Source organism: Pungitius pungitius, chromosome 4 (assembly GCF_949316345.1).
Source record: "Pungitius pungitius chromosome 4, fPunPun2.1, whole genome shotgun sequence".
NCBI lineage: Eukaryota > Metazoa > Chordata > Actinopteri > Perciformes > Gasterosteidae > Pungitius > Pungitius pungitius.
The window spans coordinates 19,970,465-19,988,969 of NC_084903.1; the positions used below are offsets into that span (position 1 = coordinate 19,970,465).

Here is an 18,505-nt window from a genome sequence, read left to right on the forward strand (position 1 = left end):
GCTGGCTTCATCAGGCCTCTCTGTTACAAGCACTGCTCTGCCCTCATACCGCTGGCCCCCGTCGCTGCCAATGGAAAGACACACAAACATCTTTCTCTGTGTGTGTGTGTGTGTGTGCGTGTGTGTGTGTGTGTTGGGCTGTCCCTTGCCCACCCTTTAACATGTACATGCCTGCACATCCCATGCCAGCATCTGGCTTGGCACTTGGCTGAGCCTTTCGGAACAATTTAAATGGATAATCAGGCTGGTGATGCAAAGAAAGTGGATTGTGCATCTCCTAATCTCCGATCAGAGCACCCTAAGCCGCTCCTGGTGAAGAATTGGAGTGGCTCTATGTGAAATGACACTAGACAGTGTGCGACACTGTAACACTCTTGTGGGTTCCAGTTAAATCTGGCTCCTCTACCCTGAGGAGATAGCCCTTTCTTCTATGACAGTTGACATCCCCCCCCCCCCCCCCCCCCCCCCCCCCAAACCTCACAAGAGACACAAACGCCATGTCTCCATTATCAGGGGCCCTGGTACAGATGCTAATTTGCTTCATCATTAACAAAGCGATGCAATGCACACAAGCTAGCTCTCTGATACTGATCTTTTCTGTCTGTTTCCATCTTCTTCCTTTTTGTTTAGCCGATAATAGACACAAGCATTCTTCCCTTCCAAGTGCATGTCTGCGTTTTGCTTAAAGGTCATAGTCGGGCCTCTGGCTGCCCTCTTACAAGAAAAGTGGAGCTCGCCTCTGGCAACAGTCTTCTTTGACATCTCAAATCCCAAACCAGTCTTTGTAATTGAGTAATAAATAAGTGAGAAAATGAATTGTGTAATTAAAGCCACATTGCACCAGCCTTTACCCTAGTATTTATAGTATACAGTGCAAGACTTGTAAGTGATATGTTCCCTTCCTCAAAAGCATTCCTGCAAGAGCTTATGTGGATAAATGTGCTTAAGGTCATCCGGTGCAGCGTATCTGTAGGTACTGGACAAGGCAAGATCAAGACGGGATGTGACATCGCTGCATGATGGGATACAGACGGGTCCATAGATCTCAAAGCGGGTGTGGAGGTTGGGGAGCGGTCTGCTGGGGGCGTTGAAAAAGATGAATGAAGACGGTGATGATAAAACGATCTCTGATTCTTCCAATGTGCTTACTGGACCTCTCTGTCCATGACTCATGGCCATTTTGTTTTTTATACATACTGTATGCATATAGTTTTATATGCACTGGCTTTTGATTCACATGCTGCCGAAGAGGCATTATTGTGAACTAAGTTCTGCAGGCTTTTGAGCGGACTGAAGCTTAATATGACAGCAGAGGACTCCTAGTAAATGGTTGCTACTGAAGGCGCTCGTGATTTATCCGGCACTCTGCGAGCCAGAGGCCATGGGGCTGTGATGAATATAACCTCAGCTCCTTTTGAAAGGAGAACTGATTCTCTAGCCACGAAACAAGCACTGAAAAGTGTAGCGGTTGAAGGGAGAGAGAAAAAGAAGGAACTCGTTTTGCTCCCTTTGCCACAGGAATTCATCAGTTCTTGTCAAGACAGCTGCCCTGAGTAGGCAATGAATTGGTTTCAAGTGTCTTGTGTGCTAAAGCAAACAGGGGACACATTAATACTCCCTAATCAAGGGCTTTGGTGGCATATTGCCTCCGTTGTCTCCCCTCTGTTCTCCCGTACCCTAATGGAGACAGTAAGACAGAGCAGTGGAGGACATGGCGGCCACGCCTGGTTAGCTTTGTAGTGGACCATGGCGTGCTCTGCTTGCAGATCAAGCAACTCTCCTATATCAGGTGTATGGGTCTGAGGTTTGTTAGGCCAGGAGGTGGATTCCCATGGGTTGTGCCAAGCGATGATGCTTAACACGTGCCGAGGTGACGTAATGTCGCCACATGAGCGAATACGGACGAGCTCCCCTTTCAAAGAAGCAGGGTTTATCTCAGAAAGTGAGGCATGATCATCTCCAGGAACCTTGGTGCGGTTGAAAATGAAAAGCAGGTGTGTGGAATTGTGATGCCGCCACGCGGCAGCCCCTTCGGTGCCTGTTGGAAATGCTGTCAATACCTATTTACCTCCTGTTTACTTTGCTTCCCGCAAGGATCGCACAACGCATTTGAAACCGGTGACGCGGCCGCTGCAGGAAAGTCTGAAAACAATACCGTGGAAGTGATCTGAGGATGATAAAGAAGCGCATGAGATCAACCTGAAGATCAACTTAGTGGTTGCGTTGTTGTGTTTCATCGTAGCCTCTTGGCGCACGCAGGGTGCAAGCAGTTAAAATCGTGTCCGCATACATGCACCCTGGACCCGCAGCGCGGCCAGTGTGATGCTGTGAATGCATGGGCATTCCGGAGAGTAGCTAAAGGCGATGTGTGGATGAAAACAAGAAGCGAGTAGGTGCACAATGCCATCGCCAAGACGGCGCATAAGCAAATTAAGTGTGACCGAAAGCTTTAATTCGGAAAGCAGAAGGATTAGGCTGTTTGATGAGCAGATTCAAGGGTGCAGGCAAGGGGAACATAAAGAAACACTTCTGGCCAAGCGTGATAATCTTTGAAAATGTTCTTTAAACCCATCTCCCTGTGACGTGTATTTTCACTGAACTTCAACCCAACATCTTCCATCCCTAAGATTAAGGGCTTTTATCATGTATCCTCTCCCTCCCGTGATTGCCGCTTGATATCTTTTGCTTTTGACGTCTTCCTCTGCACTCGCCCTTTTTCCTAATTTTTTTCACTCAAAGTGGCGTTTAATGGGTTTAGGAAATTTTACGTCCTAGTGCACTTACAGACAAGTGCGTTACCACTCGGCCCAAACTCTCTCTGTCTCAAAAATAGTTGTCCGATTTAATCCCTGAAGGTTCTCCTCCCGGCATGTTAGATAAGGCCCACCGCAGAGAATGTTTCCTGCCTGTTTTGTGCTGCTGGATCTCACTATTTTCCTCTTCCTTGCAGACTTTTCACACACCCAGCTTGGGAGACGAGGAGTTTGAGATTCCACCCATTACGCCTCCGCCTGAGACGGAGTCCGGTCTGGGTCTATCCGATGCGGACTCACCCTTCCCAGCAATGCCAGAGCCTCCGGTTCCTCACAGGGGTCACTTAATCCCCCAGTTCCCCCCTCAGAGCCTGGACCTTCCCTCTATCACCATCTCACGCAACATGATGGACCAGGATGGAGTGTCCGTCAACAACGGCCAACCTGTGGTGAGCACTGCTATCCGTAAACGGGCCAATCGAGACGTTTTTTTACGTTATCATGCGTCAACACCCAGAGACACCTGCAGTAGTGCTGCTCTGGTACGCGTCGCACTTGTAGCCGCAGGTCCAGATGTGGTCTCTGATGATGGATCAAAAATAAAAGATATGATTTATAAAGTATACGCTGCTGGACCCCACCTGATAGCCGGAGTGTACAGTCCTTAAATAAGCACTTTTTTTGTATGCCTCCTGTTCCCTGTCCCTGCATCTGGCACAGCATCTGGCTGTGTTCACAACACGGGAGGAATATGATCATATTAAGTAAATGTCATGATATTATGTTACTTACGGAGTTTTTTTTTTTTTTTTTCAAAGCACACAGAGGGAGTGATCTCTGTCTCTGTGTGTGTGTGTGTGTGTGTGTGTGTGAGGTCAGCCGATGGAATTGATCACAGGTGTCGGAGTACAAAGCCCATTCAGGTCCAGAAGGACGGTGAAAATGGCACCCAAAAGTGCCACCGTTTCTCATATTTAATTCATGTTGCCTCCAGAAGCCCCTTGTCTGTTGTAAGTGCTGATGCATGCTTCTGTCCAATGTCACACGGGGTCTTCGGGAAAAGAAACGTGCTTTGTTTTGAAGTTTAGGACCAGCTTTGTCTTCGTTTTATAGAATAACCCCCCACTTTTAGCTTAATCCTCCTTTTCTCCTCAACTCTCTTCACGTTGAGTCACGCCATAGATTGAGAGATTGGTGTATTGGGCTGCAAAAGGCATTTTCAAATGCCACAATCATAGAAGCATTGAGGAGGAAGAACAGAAATGTCACTGGCTGAGTAGTTGTCTTACAGACCTATTATACAAATGGAAGAATCATTTAGGGGAAATGAAAGGACAGTGAAAGGAGATGTGAGGATGTTGATGCCGAACCACAAAACGCATCACTTCGAGAAGCGGCGCCATGAGAAATCTGAGTACATTTAATTTATTTTAGACCACCTCCTCCCCCTTTGTTGAATGACGTTGTTATTAGAGATATTTATTTACATTCCATAATGAAAGGGGTATTACCATTTACTGCTCCTTTACTCGCTTTCATGCTGCTGGCATGTAAAATAATTGCTGCTTTTAAAATATCTCTGGCGCATACAGTAAGTGAGCCCCGGAAGGCTTTTGCCTGAAGAATTTTCATTTCATGGTCAGTTAAGCTCTCTACATCTGGAAGAAACGGAAACCTTGACACAATTACGTTCCTGACTGTTCTCACAACTTGCTGGAGGATTAGATTTGATTCTCAAACATTATTCCTCTTTAACACCATTTGCATGGCTCATGTCTCTGATTGTGTGGAGACTATTAAAAAGTGAGGGGAGAATGTGGGCTTCTGCTCCTTGCCTCGTGGCTTTGTCGTCGGCACACCGCTCACTTGTTATCAGTCATCGCACATTGTAGCTCGCGGTGGCCCACTCGTTTCTCCCGTAAATGGGATTGATCCCTAAAAGTCTCCTTACAATGTTTTTTTTTTTTTCTTTTTTGAAATTCTCCTCATCGACTGTTTTCTTGAGCGCAACTTTTGAACGGGAGGAGTAAGGGTGCCGTTTGCAGCGCATTCTATATACAGAGACAAAGATTAACAAAGGCCCTAAGAGGGGTGTTTTGTCATTATGTCAGCACACTGATAAAGGAATGACAACCTTATATACATGATTACATTCTGTGGTATTTGTTATGGCTGCGGGGGCAAACAAATAAACCGTGCACTATTGCAATTACATTTTTCATCAAGCCGCCATGCTCACATTTCCCAAACACTTGTCTTGGTTTTCTTCCTTTATGCAAGCTCACTGGTGGAGAATGATTAGTGTGTGTGTGGAAGCCTGTCTCCTTATCAGAACTTAATGAGAAACCCAAGCAGTGAATATACCTGGGCTATTTTCAAAAGCTTCTTCCATGTCATTGCCTCGCCAAGTGTTCTGTTAATTCCTCTCCCCATAATGTTTAGCGTATGTCTTGCAAATTGGCCACAGATGCCGGGCCCCTACAAAGAGAAATACATTTTCTCAGCTGCAATGTGCCTGGAAAGCCATGAATCCAAAGTCATTATTTATTTAATCTGCTCTCCTAACAAGCTTCTGACTCTCATTTCTGTCTCCCAGCATGTGTCCTCCTGATTTGTGATTGAATCTCAATAGTGCCAAATAGTACTGGAGTTGGAGCTGCCAGTATTGCTTTATTCACAATTTCTTCTCGATTTTCTTCCCGCTGCACAGCAAGGGTCTCTGGCTTCTATTTCAAAAAACACCTGGTGCCTTCACCACACTTTAGGCTTTTCTAGACACAGAAATGTGCACAGAGACATCCTCCCCGATTGCATTTGAAACTTACAAAATTATTAATTTCAATATATGGGGGAGAAATGAGCCGTCCCGTCTTATTACATTTACCGCCATGCGGTGATGCATTTCATGTGTTTCATTAGCGACTGGCTGTGGCGCATGTCATTGGTTCTACGGCAGCAAACCTGCAAAGTCTGTGTGGACAGCACGCGTCACATACTCGATGAAAGTGAGACTTGGGAAAGAGATTTGCAGTTTGTTGTTCACTTGGTTTTGATATGGCATGACATGGTGTAGAATGCCGGTGTATAATGCGCTGGGTTTTGAATAGTCAGAAACCACTATATCTTGAATCAAATGGAACATATGGGCAGCGATGCAGAAAGCATGTTTTTCTACGCTTCCCTCTTATCTCCCTTCCAAGCCGAGAAGCACTGACATGAGTTGTACATCAATTTAAGAGAGTGGATTTTTCTTCTTTTTTTTTTCTTCCACTCGCTAGGTTCTTTTTTCTTTTCTCCCTCGACAGACGGCTATTGTGACATATTGGGTCAGTCAGAAATGAAAGATATTCGTGCAGGCATGCAATACTTGTAATGAAGTCTCGGCTTGACCTTCTGCATGATTGATTCTGTAATTTACTTTTCTCAGGCAGCTCTCAAAATGAAATGATGTCATGTCGGACAAGTTTTAAATACCCATAATGCACCAGGAGAAATTGTGTAAAAGGGTATGGGTCAGTCGCTGTACCAGACCAAGGGGAGGGAACCTACTGGCCTCCCAATCTGAGGGGGAGTGGGGGAGAAAGATCTGTTTTTAAGTGTGGGGGGGGTTAGAGGTTGGGAAGATAAATGGACTGAGTCTGAACACCACAGAGAGAGAAGTGTGTTTGACTGAGACAGGGCAGCCAGGGGAAAGAAAAACAATTTATCTTCATGCTATTATAGCCTTTACCGCATTCAAAATTCCATTTTTCTCATTTGGCTTAAGCACAGACTTCAGCAGGTTGCTGAAAATGGAGGGGAAAAAAATAAAATGGTGTACCCATTTAGAAGGCGAGTAAAGGAATATGTGCAGAGCACTGATAAACTATCTTTAATAGGACTGACCTTTCATGCTGGCGAAAGTTACTAGGGGATTCATCCTTATAATTACCATATAGATGATTTTACCCCTCTCCTGCCATGGTACATTTCCAAGAGCTCTGGCATTGATTGAATGGAAATTGAACTTGTTAACATTCTTTTCAGCCTGTTACAGCTCAGTACATGGTGCCACTGTTCATAAATTCTCCTTTAATTCTGATTTCCAATATCTTAAGGAACAGACTTCAGCCTCGGTGTTAAGATTGTTATCACTTGGTGGATGCATAATGTTGTTTTTGTCCTGCTGCTGTGTTTATTGGCCCGTGTTTATTGTGGATAAGGTTTCACACATTGTCAACACTGGGGTTTTTGGTTTTTTTTTTTTTTTTTTTCATCTCATCTGCTAGTCTTCCGAACACTTTATGTGGCTCTGCGTGGAGTGTTTGCTTTGTTGGGTGTGGATGAGGCCAACAATAACGTTCAAAACCAGCTTCTTTTTGCAGCACACAGTCAAAGGCATTGTGCCGCTTTTTCAGATTAAAAGCAACCGAATTACAAAATGAATTTACATTTAAAAAACACATGTATTGATTTGTGAGTAGATGTCAGCTTGTTTGACCGTACAAACACCACGGCAGAAAGCACACCTCCACACACACACGCACACACACGCGCACATCTGGCCACTGTGTACTCAAGATAAGGACTTCTTTGCAGATTTACGATGACTATCAACATATCTAGTTAGATGTCTGCTGTGACTGCTGACAATACTGCAATCAAAATGCAAATGAGAGTGTAGAAGCACATAAATAAACATCCCAGTACCGGATTCATATTCACAATCAAGGCAAATGTTACCTTAGATTATTTCTTCCACCGTGTTATTAGCTGTTATCTTTTCACTCACATCAGGCGTGCTGATGCTGGCATTTCTCTCACTGTCATTGTTGTGTTAGACAGTGTGAAAATGACTGCTACTCCAGCTATTTCTGTAATATGTTATAAAATAAGACATTTAGCAGGCTGTTTGTTGAATGGGACATGAGTAAGTGTTTAACTGTGGTCATCAATGGATATATATAATATATATAATATATATTTTTAAATGCACCACATCCAAAGGCCATTCAGACGGAATCACCATATTCCAAACAAATGGCAGAACGGGCCATTGCTCTAAGTCAAAACTGCATCATTGGGATTCGGCAAAAGTGTTATTATACAGATGGCCACGACTAATGAGCTCAGTGTGTGCGTCTTTGATGTTCGCAGCGAGCAGAGGGCCAACTGCGAGCCATCGTGTTCCCAGTAATGAAGATGACAATAGCACTTGGAACATGCCGTGTCGCGGATATGTAAATCACAGTCATTCGGTCGCAGGCTTGTTTATTGCAGCTTTTATTTGCGGGAAGACTGAGAGCTTCCATGTTTTTGAAGCATCAATACAATATGCCTTCAATTTCTCCCCCACCTCCGGGCTGCACCTTTCGCAGAATCTACCCCGCTCATGTAAATAATATCCATCCGCCCTCACTTCATAGATTGTATTTATGATAAGCAGTCGACATGGCGTTCGAGGAAGAATTAGATTGCAGATCCAATATGTTTCTGTCAGCAGTGGTGTCGCAATATTGTTTTAGCAGACGCACACTCGCAAGGTTCTTTCAATAAAGCCAGGTGTGTGGGTTCATGATGTGTTGATGTTGGGAGGGATTGAGTTTGTGCTGCTGAATACCCAATGGATGTAGCCAGGGAGAACAAATCACCTTTCCAGTTGTGTTGCTGTGTTGCATGTCAGCTCTGCTTGCTCTCTGATCAGTCTTCCCTCTGGGGAGCTGGCAGTCCTTGTAATGTCATCCTCGCCACAATCAATGCAAACATGTTGCATGCACCTTTTACAGAGCCTCCTTCAGGAACCGAATGTTTTCAAAGGGGAAAAGAAAGCGCTTTGGAAAGCGTTATTACATTGTGTGCCCTGTGGTAGAGGTGAGGGGACGCGTCCAAAGCCCTTAAGCACCATGCCTTCTTCCAGTTAATTTATAGAGTTGATTATATAGCTGCGCCTTCTTTCTTTTTCTTTCTTGGACTCAAACATGATCAATGAAAAGGGTCTAGGAGCTATAATCTAACTGTTACCCTGAAGCAGACAGGCTTCCGGCCTCCTCAAACTCGACTGCATTCAAACTGCGAGTCGAACAGTCCGTTTATTGTAGTTTATTGTTCATTTGAAGTTATGTACCACAGCGTCCACTGTTCCCCTGCAGGGACCGGCCACTCAAACGATGTGTCACAGATTTCCATACAATAGAGTTTAGAAATGAATCAACCGAGTACCGTGGCCATCTATTACTGTCTTATAAAGTTGGCACCTCGGGTGCAGGGATCATTTATCATGCCTGTAATGGAGACATGGACAACCCGGGCCGGGACAAAGGGTCATGTGATCTGCTTACATGACAATCCGCAAAATCCAATGACCCGATTTCCTCTCTAGTACAGAGATACAGCGTCATGAGTTTTTGTGCAGTGGCCAGTGGGGTGTCATTGTGAATACAGAGATGTCTCTGAGCTGGAGGAATGAGGTCCAAGTCCAAGCAGCAGAAGGAAACGGATAACTCGACTATAATGTTTATCATTTCTTAACAAAGTGCTTTTGTATCCATTCCTTCCCAGAACGTTGGACCGGGCCATCATCGCCAGTACCCAGCCAACCCAGCCATGGTGATGAAGTCCATCATCAGCATGAACAGCCCCAATGGGATGTTATCGCGGAATCAGCTGACCACCATCAACCAATCCCAACTCAGTGCGCAGCTGAGCCTAAACATGGCAGGACCCAACATCACACACACTTCCCCGTCACCGCCTGCCAGCAAGTCGGCCACGCCGTCTCCCTCCAGCTCCATCAACGAAGACGACCAGGACGAAGGCACCAGGGTGAGCAAAGTTGGAATTCATATCTGTGGGGAATTAAACAGTTGACGTAATCAACCTTTTTTGCTGAAGTTCCTTCTCTCGATTATCGCAGGTCATTGGAGAGAAGCGACCAGCTCCCGTGGATCCCGCAAAGAAGCCCAAGACTCCTAAGAAAAAGAAGAAGAAGGACCCCAATGAGCCTCAGAAGCCGGTCTCTGCTTATGCGCTGTTCTTCAGAGACACCCAGGCCGCCATCAAGGGTCAGAATCCCAACGCCACCTTTGGAGAAGTGTCCAAGATCGTGGCCTCTATGTGGGACGGTCTGGGAGAGGAGCAGAAGCAGGTACTACAAATAAATGTTAGCCAATGATTGTACGTATGTGCAATGTACTCGGTATACAAAAGGAACAATCTCTAATTGATAGGAAGCTTTATTTTTTCACTTACGTGTAACTTTGTCTCATTACAGGTTTACAAAAGCAAAACAGAAGCTGCCAAGAAAGAATATTTAAAAGCTCTTGCCGCATACCGCGCTAGCCTGGTTTCCAAGGTGAGACACCCTTCCTTTCACATGAAAAATATGTGAATTTGACAGAAAAGTTGATTTACACTTTGTCAGGATTCCTGTCAGTATTACACTGTGTACTGTGAGGTTGTAGGAAACTTTTTTTTTTTTTAATGGGGAAAAGCAACTGAAGCCATTTGATGTCCAGAAACTTTACAGTGCACCTTTTTCGAGGGGAAAACTGCGGCTTTGTAGATAAGTTTGGATGTTTTGTTTCCACCATCCAGGCTGCAGCAGAATCTGCCGAGGCCCAGACCATCCGCTCGGTACAGCAGACCCTGGCCTCCACCAGCCTGTCCCCCGGCCTGGTGCTGCCCTCGCCTCTCAACCAGCACCCCTCCATGTCATCAGCGGCCCAGGCCCTCCAACAAGCCCTACCACGGGCCATTGCCCCGAAACCTCTGCAGATGAGACTAGGGGGCAATCAGATCGTGACCTCGGTCACGGTCTCCCACCAGAACATGTCCTCTGGGATGTCGCCGCAGCTGCTCAGCCAGATGGGTGCCGGAGGGGGCATGGTGGCGGGTGCCCAGTCCACAGCGGTCTCTCAGATGAGCCCACCGATGCAACCGGTGCAGCAGCATGCGATGCAGCAGCTCCAGCAGCAGCAGCAGATGCAGCAGCATCTCCAGCACCATCAGATGCAGCAGCAGCAGATGCATCACCAGCAGATCCAGCAGCAGATGCAGCATCAGCATTTCCAACACCACCTCCAACAACAGCTGCAGCAGCACCACATGCAGCAGCAGCAGCACCAACAACAACAACAACAGCACCAACAGCAGCATCAACAACAGCATCAGCATCAACAACAGCAGCAGCATCAACAACAACAGCATCAACAACAACAACAACAGCAGCAGCAACACATGCAGATGCAGCACATGCAGATGCAGCATCAGCTGCACCAGCAGCAGATTCAACATCTCCAGCAGCAGCAGCAGCAGCAGCAGCACCAGTCCCAGTGTTCCCCACCCCAGCACTCTCCTGGTACCCCCCATTCAGTGGGAGGCTCTGCATCGCTCGGCAGCCCCCAGCCGGCCCAACAGCAGCAGCCACACCCCTCCCAGATCCAGGCCCACACCCAGGTTCTGTCCCAAGTCAGCATTTACTGAGCCAAATGGAAGTCCTATCTCCCAGAAGAGGAATAGAATAAAAGCATCGTGCCCCGTTGCTTTTCTACGTTGCACTTAAAAAGTGTGAAAGATTTAGAATGTTATACAAAGAACTTGTCCATTGTTATAGAGGGATATGCACACGTGTGTACAGGGGGTGAACATGTTGGCTGGGTTTTTGTCTATAAAATAGGCTGAGCTACGACGGAAGCCCGACAAGGCGAGCTCCCAGTGTTTGTTTGTTTGTGCGGTCTTTCGGTTGTCAATTTAAACTGACTGGGCGCACAAAATGTTAAAAGACTTGTCTTTCCCTGTTTTATTTAACAAGAAAGCTTTATTTATGAGGCCAGAGTTGTCCGTTTGAATACGTCTCAACTAAAGGATTTCTATCAGCTTTTACCTGGACTGAGTGACTCAGAGGATATCTGCTGGAACCCAGTAACACACAAACATCAATCTTTGTTGCCTCACTGGCCAGTAATCAACAAAACTCTCCTTCACCCATCGCAGATGTAACTGTTCAACAACGGCTCAGAGGAAAATGGTTCTTCAAATCATCCCGGGTCGGAGGCCCGCTGATGTGTCGACACATTTAAATCACGTCACAAATGTAGAAAAATGTCTTGAAGAGAAAGGGGACGGAAAATACAAAAGCGTAGTGACACAGTGACTCTATGAATGAATGACTGAACGGACTGAGACGGAAACGGCCATAGATCATTTATTCCATCACGTTTTCCAGCTGTAGCTGTAATCTGCTGTACATGTTTTGTAGAGCGAGGAGAGATGAGACCTCGCGCATCCCGTACATTTTGCCCAAAAGCGTGTACCTGGAACCCCCACCCCCCCCCAAAAAAGGATCTTCTTTATTCTATTTGTTTTTACTTCAGATGTTTAACAATTAAATTATGTTTTTATTTTGTGTAACAAAGGGGATATTTTATGGTAAAAGCAAATGTCAAGGCCGACGGTTTGGGGATTAATGTATTTTTACTCTGTTCCTTGATACGTCATCGTTTTAAAAGAGGAAAAAAAAAAGAAAACTAGCAGAGCCAGTTTCTTGCACTGCCAAAGCCAATTCGAAAAAGGCATCGGAGTTATTTTTGCCGGCTGTACAGAGTCCCTGGAAAAAAAAATTGTTGTACATTTTTCATATCACATGTTGTAAAGTTTTAATATGTGAGGCTTTAATTAAAACATTGTTAAACGACCTGTGGATTGCTATATCACATAGTGCATTTCTGCTCTTTTATACTTTTTTTATGAGTTACAATTGCAGCGATTCATTTTATTTGTATTTTGCTTACGAAACCAACTGCTTTTGAAAACTGTCCATAGAGTAAACGCATATCGGTACGGAAAGGTTGTTTTTCACCTCACAAATAGGAAAAGTAATTTAATGTTGGAGTTTTTGCTCGGCCATGAAGACGAATCCAGAGACATTCCATCACTAATATGATAGTAGCCATAATTTTGTATGAAGTATTATATATTTCTTTGTGTCTCTGTTCAAAATTAAACTATCAATCACAAAAATTTATTTGATGCAATCTGTTCATTTCAAAAACTTTGTTAGCCATAATTTCCAAAATATTTCTCAATGTCGCCTTGTTAGCTGTTGAAAATGAATAAATATCCCTAGCAGTCGGTCCTTAATGCGTTTCTATGAGAGAACAATATAATTTGCAGTGGTACACCAGCATTCATCAGAGCATCATTATAGTGTGTGCTGTTTCTAAGTGCTTTGAATGGAAGTCCTTTGTAACTATGTGTAAAAAAAATAATAATAATAATAGTGTCAATACTGGACAAGGTCAGCATGTACTGTAACTGGTACTTGTCTCAATAACGGTCCCCTTCTCACACACCAGTGCATTGGATTCTGCCTCTTTCTTACTCCCTTCAAAATCGCTTCATTTCCAAGACACCCCCGGGAGTTTTGCAGAGCTCCCTTGAATAAAATGGCGAGCGGGGGAGGGAAGGCAGGCAAACAATAATTATCATATCTTCACAATAGGCTGTGAATCCAGTGGCCCAGAGAAGGGCCTTTTTATTCCAAAGGCAGCTGAAACATTTCAGACATGGCTCAATGTTAGTTACAAACCAGGAGAGAGAATCTGCTCCTGTGAAACCAGCTTTTTTTTTTTCAATCGGTCAGTTTTTAAGAAAGCATTTTACTAATTTGGGCTGAGGTGCCGTGATTGGCTCTGTTCGGCCCGGCATGCAAACGATGCCCAATTCTCTGCCCTGATTAATTACAGCATCTGTCCTGTCAGAAGCCTGAGTGAAGGGGACTGCAGGAAAACTGCAAATAAGCACTGGCAACCGTCTTAAAGTGCTTATGATGAAATGAAAATTAAAAACAGCAAGTGCCATGCATGACCTGAATGTTAACACGGGGGGGGGGAGAAGAGGAGAATGTGCAGAGTGGTTGTCCATGGATACCAAACACTTGCGTTAAAAACACACAGTAATGAGGCTCTGGGAAATCGCTGTTATTATTCTGAACAGATTCACAGCAGAGTCCATTAATAATGCATGGCGCTCCTTGTTATTCCATAACCCCTCAGTACCGCGGTCACTGTGTGTACAAATAACTCGCAGACAGGGTTAGAGTTATGGGGCTCTGCAATAAAAAGGTTACAGATATTTTTTCAAAACATTGCTAGACACACACACACACACATATTTTACAAGAATAACACACTGTTCCTCCTATAATGGGGACTGGTGTAATTTGAATAGCTGAATAAATAAAGTCCACCGCTTCGTGCTGTAGACTTTGCCCGTTGTTGTATGTGCTAAAGATAAAGATAAATGTTTTTTTGTTTTTTTTTTTCCCAAGAGTGTAACATGATATTGTCATAGAAGCACGAGGCCATCAACGCTCTCCCTTTTTCCCGTCCTTATCATTAAAAAAACGCTGATGAAGGACACTATGACATTAAAATGTCATTCGAGTAATGCAATCACGAGGTGACCTAATTGTCCTACACCTCCCCGCGGAGGTCAGCGGCTCGGCACCGTGCCGAGGATGACTAAGGAGTCAGATGCGGAGGCCGAGGGATTCTGTATTTTAATGATTTATTTGGCTCTTTTGTTGTTTTCCCGTTGATCGCACACGCACAATGTGAGCGAAAAAAACAAAAGCCCTGCTGACACTGACCATCTGACCGTCGGACCCACGCTGCAGCCAATCTCACAGTCTGGACTCTGGTTGCAGATGCAGGACCTAAACTTTGTCTCCTTGGGAAAAAAAAAAGAAAGAAACAGAAAGAAAAAGGCGGCCTGTTTGCTGCTGAGCGCAGAGACAAACTGACCCTACAAGTCCAGTGTCTTTGGTTAGGAATCAAATGGATGACTCTGTTTAAGGAATTCTTGACCTTGCCATGATGAGCTTTTGTAAAGGAAGCTATTGACCTCCGGGATGAATAGTGGACTTTGTTTGGGGGGGTTGGGGGGGCGCGTTGGCTGCTCTGTAGTAGGCCTGGCTGGACTGTTGACATCCTTGACCAATGGTAACGCTTGTTTAGAGAACCTTTGACCCGCCGGACTAAAAGCAGTGCCACAGACGATGCCGCCGAGCTCCGCTAGCGGTACATACGGGAAGGGGGGGTGCGGGGGGGGGAGGGGGGGCAGTTTAAATATTATGATAGCTTCACAAAAATCATTCTGTTATTTGTATTTGTTTACCATTACTATTCACCTCTCTTAGCTCAGTGAAAACAAGATGGTGCATCGTTCTGTTCAATTAAATAGTAGCAAGAAGTACAGGTTTGTTATTATGCAGGAAATATGAGCCCCGGCACCAATAAGCACATTTGCAGTCTTTTGTTCCCTCTCTGTCTTTTTCATCTCGCAGGCACACGCGCAACATCCAAACTCACACATACACACGCGTTTTCCATCCCTGGATTTCTGCTCAATGGTGTTGCCTTGGTGACGCGGCGCCTCAGCCATTAGGCTAAGCCCCCTCTTTTGTAGACTTCTGTTATTGTGGATCTGATCTGCCAGTCTTTTGACCCGTGTCAGCCCGCTATACCAACACAATTCTCATAAAGACAAACAGAAAACCACACACCGCATCGACCGATGCTGCTGTTCAATAAGGCCTGAGGCGGTGCTGCAGCTCTTTAATCACTGTAAATAAGCCTATTTCCTGTGAAGGCTTAACAGTATGTCATCACAATCACAGGATTGACATGCATCTGAAATACGCAATGATGGAAAACAAACCTTTTTGTGGTTTCGAGACGTTAGCAAATAAGTCATTGAGATGCCTCTGTACCTGGCTCATGAGCCGCGGAATCAATATTGATAAGAACTCAAATAATGCAATATAAAATGTGATACACTTTTTAGTAAACACACTTGTTTAACGGTGCATTGTGCAGTCACGAATGAGGACGGACGGGCTTGCTTACATCCTGCTGCTGTCGAAACATCTGAAGCCCGAAGAAAAAAACGCTTTATTAGCAGCAGTTGTCCCCATAAGAATAACAGCGGTGAGCACATGAGGAGCTGGTTTGTCTCAGAGTATTACGCCTCACTCCGAATGTTACAATGTCGTGTGGATCGTAATGTGTATTGTCAGTGTATTTGCGGAGGAAGTGCATCCGGAGCGTTGACTTACTCTCTGGTGCTCTGCAGTCCTCTAAGGAAATGCACAGCGCGCCGCTGTCACTGATCTGAGAACGCTCTCTTTATTGTGACAGATCATCATGCCTCAGAGGTTGACGGATGTCCCTTCATTGTATGGAAAGCGATGTCAGTCCCTCTTTATTTGGACTTGCCTGGTTTAAGAATGTAAAATCCAGCTCGCTCCCCCCCCCCCCCCCCCCCGACTGCCACCGATTTATTTCATCAGTATTTTATGGGCTTTGTGTTCAGCAGAGGATCCCGACTCTGAAATTGCCTTTTATTGCAACTTACTTAGCCTGTTAATATAGGCCATTACAGGGCCAACACGTTCCTATGGCAACAAAACTGATAAAGTGTACCAGGAGACCCGAGTGATAGATCACACGTGCACGCTGTGTCACATCCAATTAAGTCAAACTGACTGTACTCCACATTATGCCACGACTTGCAAGAAAATCAATAAATATGGACGGTACCCAACAAGGCCCCCCCCCCCCCCCCCCCCCCTCTGTTTCTTTCTTTCATCCTTTACAGTGGCAGCGAAGCCAAGACAGATCGTGCCACTAGGATGTCCCTGCTGCTACAAGAGGCAGGTGCTGTGTAGACACCATTCAAAACTTGGCCTATTCAGTCCCAAACTCCTCTAACGCTCCATTCATGCATAGCAAAACACCATCTGCTCCTGTTTTGCCCGGAGCAATCACAGCTGACCAAAAAAAAAAAAAAAAAAAAAAGAAGAAAAAAAAAGAAATCCATGATAACAGCTGTTGCCAAACAAAAGCCAAACAAGAGGGGGGTAGTAAAAGGTTAGAGACGAGTTTGACACCAAAAATGACTCGTTGGAGAGCGTGAGGGAAAACGTTTGCTCTGGGTAACGTGTCAGGGAGGCGGGATGGACGCCGTCCAGCGGAGCGACCGGGGGGGGGGGGGGGGGGGAGGGAGGGGTTAAACCTGCGAGGCGTTGGCTCCGTGGGGCCTGGCGGTGCTTTAAAAGCAGCGCGGGGTCAGGTGGTGACGGATTCATGCCGAGGATGATTCTTTGGCACAGTCGGTTCTCGGGGGCTGCAGAGGCTCATCCAGTCCGCTCCCAAGTGCAGGTACAAGATCCACGAGCAGCACGCTGAGCCCCCTCTGGGCTGGGCGTAGGACCTGTTGGTGGTAGGAAGGCCAAGGCCTTCTTCTTCGTGATGGCAACTAAATATTTAGTCTGTTATTAGATTTTTTTTTCTTCTTTTAGTCTTGTATTGTCAGAAACTGGTGATACAACGGCCATCACAATTTGTCAGAGCGCCATTTAACGCATAATCCTGCACATTTTACCGCTGTGGGATTAAGAAAGGATTATCTTGAAGTATTTAACTTGCTTTCCTTCAGAGGTACAATAATTAGTCACTACCGCCCCACCTGCCATGTAGAGATAGAACAATATTAATACACTCTTTTTTTTGAGCATTACAATTCTTGCACAGAAACATTCAGGAATCATCTCTGTAAAGGGTCCGAGGTAAAAGTACTGTTTATGGACCCTTTTATATCATTATATTACAATATATAATTACAATTGGTGGATTATAAATGATGCATCAACTGATTAAAACCGGGTGATTGTAAAACTTGTTGTTAACCTGCAAAGTAGCTGTGGAATATATATTTTTTTTTAAACAGAATTTGAATTCACTCAAAAGGTTAAGTCAAGAAACTAGCAATTATTTAAAATTGTCGTTCCACCGCCAGCTACATGAATACATCTCTGCACTTATACCCATATGCCCAAAACATCAGGAGCTGTTATTATTAAAGACCTATAGCTTCACGCTGCATTGTGGTGTGATTGGTACAATGGGGGGGAGGTGAAAGAGCGAACAGCTTGCATGCCTCTAGACCTTCAGCTGCCCATGCAGACGGTGAGCAGTGAGACCACCGCTTGAGTCACGGCATCCACGGGCCCAGAGCCGCCAGGAGCTCGGGTGCACCGGACGCGCGGCGGCGAGGCGGCGAGACGGCGGCCTGAAGAGGGACAACGTCAAAGAAGAAGAAGAAGAGGAGGAGGAGGAGGAGGAGACAGGGATCCGTGAAGGATGATGATAGCCATTGTCCCCATGGGGATAATTAAGTTTTATCTTATCGTACCTTACGCTGACTATGAGCAGACCGGGATCTAATTGCATTTTGGCATGATTCATAACATTACAATTATTCCATAACCTCACAGTAGCAGATGCTCCGGTGTGTGTGTGTTTTTTTCTTTTTGCAGCCCACAAAAACCGAACTGAAATTGCAACGAGAAGCTTCTGCCATCGCAGGGAAGAAATTCTTCGTATTTCCGCGATGGGACTGAGGGACATCCCCTGCATGTCCAGATGCTGTGACACCAGGAAGGAGCGGCATAATCATGAAGCTCCAGATGATTTGCAAGTGTATTTTGAACAAATTTGACTTTGGACACGTTGCAAATGTCCGGGTTGTACCTCGATGCTGTGAGAGCTTTTATTTATAAACAGAAGCTCCTGTGGCAGTTGATCAGCCGATTTGCCTAACAAATAACCATTCAGTTGGCTGCACACGATGCCCCCCCCCCCTGCCCCCCCCCCCACCATCTCAGGCGCACTGACAGCGAAGCAGGAGTAGAACTAGATGATAAAAATGAGCAA

General features: G+C 45.4%; 1 protein-coding gene across 1 annotated transcript in view; it reads left to right on the plus strand.

The window, feature by feature from the left end:
* The window catches only part of tox3 (TOX high mobility group box family member 3), a 33,070-nt gene extending 21,012 nt beyond the window's left edge, over window positions 1-12,058 (plus strand). The window contains exons 3-7 of the mRNA XM_062561832.1: window positions 2,951-3,202; window positions 9,291-9,554; window positions 9,646-9,876; window positions 10,003-10,083; window positions 10,326-12,058. Of these exons, the coding sequence (XP_062417816.1) occupies window positions 2,951-3,202; window positions 9,291-9,554; window positions 9,646-9,876; window positions 10,003-10,083; window positions 10,326-11,213 (1,716 nt within the window). The 3' untranslated portion in view covers window positions 11,214-12,058. The remainder of the gene's footprint in view (window positions 1-2,950; window positions 3,203-9,290; window positions 9,555-9,645; window positions 9,877-10,002; window positions 10,084-10,325) is intronic.
* The last annotated feature ends 6,447 nt before the right edge of the window (window positions 12,059-18,505 follow it).